This window comes from Ceratosolen solmsi, unplaced genomic scaffold (genome assembly GCF_000503995.2).
Source record: "Ceratosolen solmsi marchali unplaced genomic scaffold, CerSol_1.0 scaffold1, whole genome shotgun sequence".
NCBI lineage: Eukaryota > Metazoa > Arthropoda > Insecta > Hymenoptera > Agaonidae > Ceratosolen > Ceratosolen solmsi.
In genome coordinates this window covers 11,423,461-11,424,370 of record NW_011948415.1, presented here as the reverse complement: position 1 = coordinate 11,424,370, position 910 = coordinate 11,423,461, and the positions used below count along the sequence as shown (strand labels likewise).

Sequence of the window (910 nt, the reverse complement as noted above, 5' to 3'; positions counted from 1 at the left end):
TCGTCAGCGATCTGCCCAAGTACATGAGTAGCGTACTCAAGTTCTCCATCCAGAACAATGGCTACCTCTCGTCCTTGGCCTATTTGTGCATGTGGCTGGGCAGCTTGGTGACGTCCTGGTTTGCCGACTGGATGATCGCTAAGGAGCACATGTCGATGACGAATGTCAGAAAAATCGGCGCACTCATCGCTCTAATCGGACCGTCGATTTTCATAGTGGGCGCCTCTTACGCTGGATGCGATAGGGTCATGGTTGTTGTTATGTTCACTATTGGCATGGCTTTCATGGGGACGGCACTACCCGGCATCATGGTTAACGTCCTCGACTTAAGTCCCAATTATGCTGGTACGTTAATGGCGCTTACCAATGGTGTCTCCGCGCTCACAGGCATTATAACGCCTTACATAGTTGGCGTTCTGACACCAAATCAGACCTTGAGCGAATGGCGTCTCGTTTTCTGGATTGTCTTTGGCGTCTCGATTATCACGACGATAATATTTTTGCTCTATGGTAGCGGCGACGTCGAATACTGGAACGATCCTGAATTCGTGAAGGAAGAAAGGAGAAGGATAAAAAATAAAAAGGTCCAGGAGATCGAGTCGTAATCGATTAACACTTTCATACTGAATAGAAACGGATAACTGTAGAAAAAGAGGAACAAATAAAAGAATAAAAACGAAATAAATGAAAAAAATTATTATGATACCGAATTGTAAAAAAATTTACTTAAAAAGTTACACTTTATGTCTATTACACTCATTAACATAACGCTATACGAACGCTTTAAGTGTACGAAAGAACAAATTTATCTCGGCATTACCATCTCCTATGTGTATATATACATACATATATTATTTTATTTATTATTTTATTTTGTTTCCTTTCTCTCTTATCTTTTATCTTTTTCTTT

General features: G+C 40.5%; 1 protein-coding gene across 1 annotated transcript in view; it reads left to right on the top strand.

The window, feature by feature from the left end:
* LOC105368839 (putative inorganic phosphate cotransporter) overlaps positions 1-661 on the top strand; it is a 3,711-nt gene extending 3,050 nt beyond the window's left edge. Inside the window, exon 4 of the mRNA XM_011507967.1 lies at positions 1-661. This exon is cut by the window's left edge and continues 7 nt beyond it. Within this exon, the coding sequence (XP_011506269.1) occupies positions 1-605 (605 nt within the window). The 3' untranslated portion in view covers positions 606-661.
* The last annotated feature ends 249 nt before the right edge of the window (positions 662-910 follow it).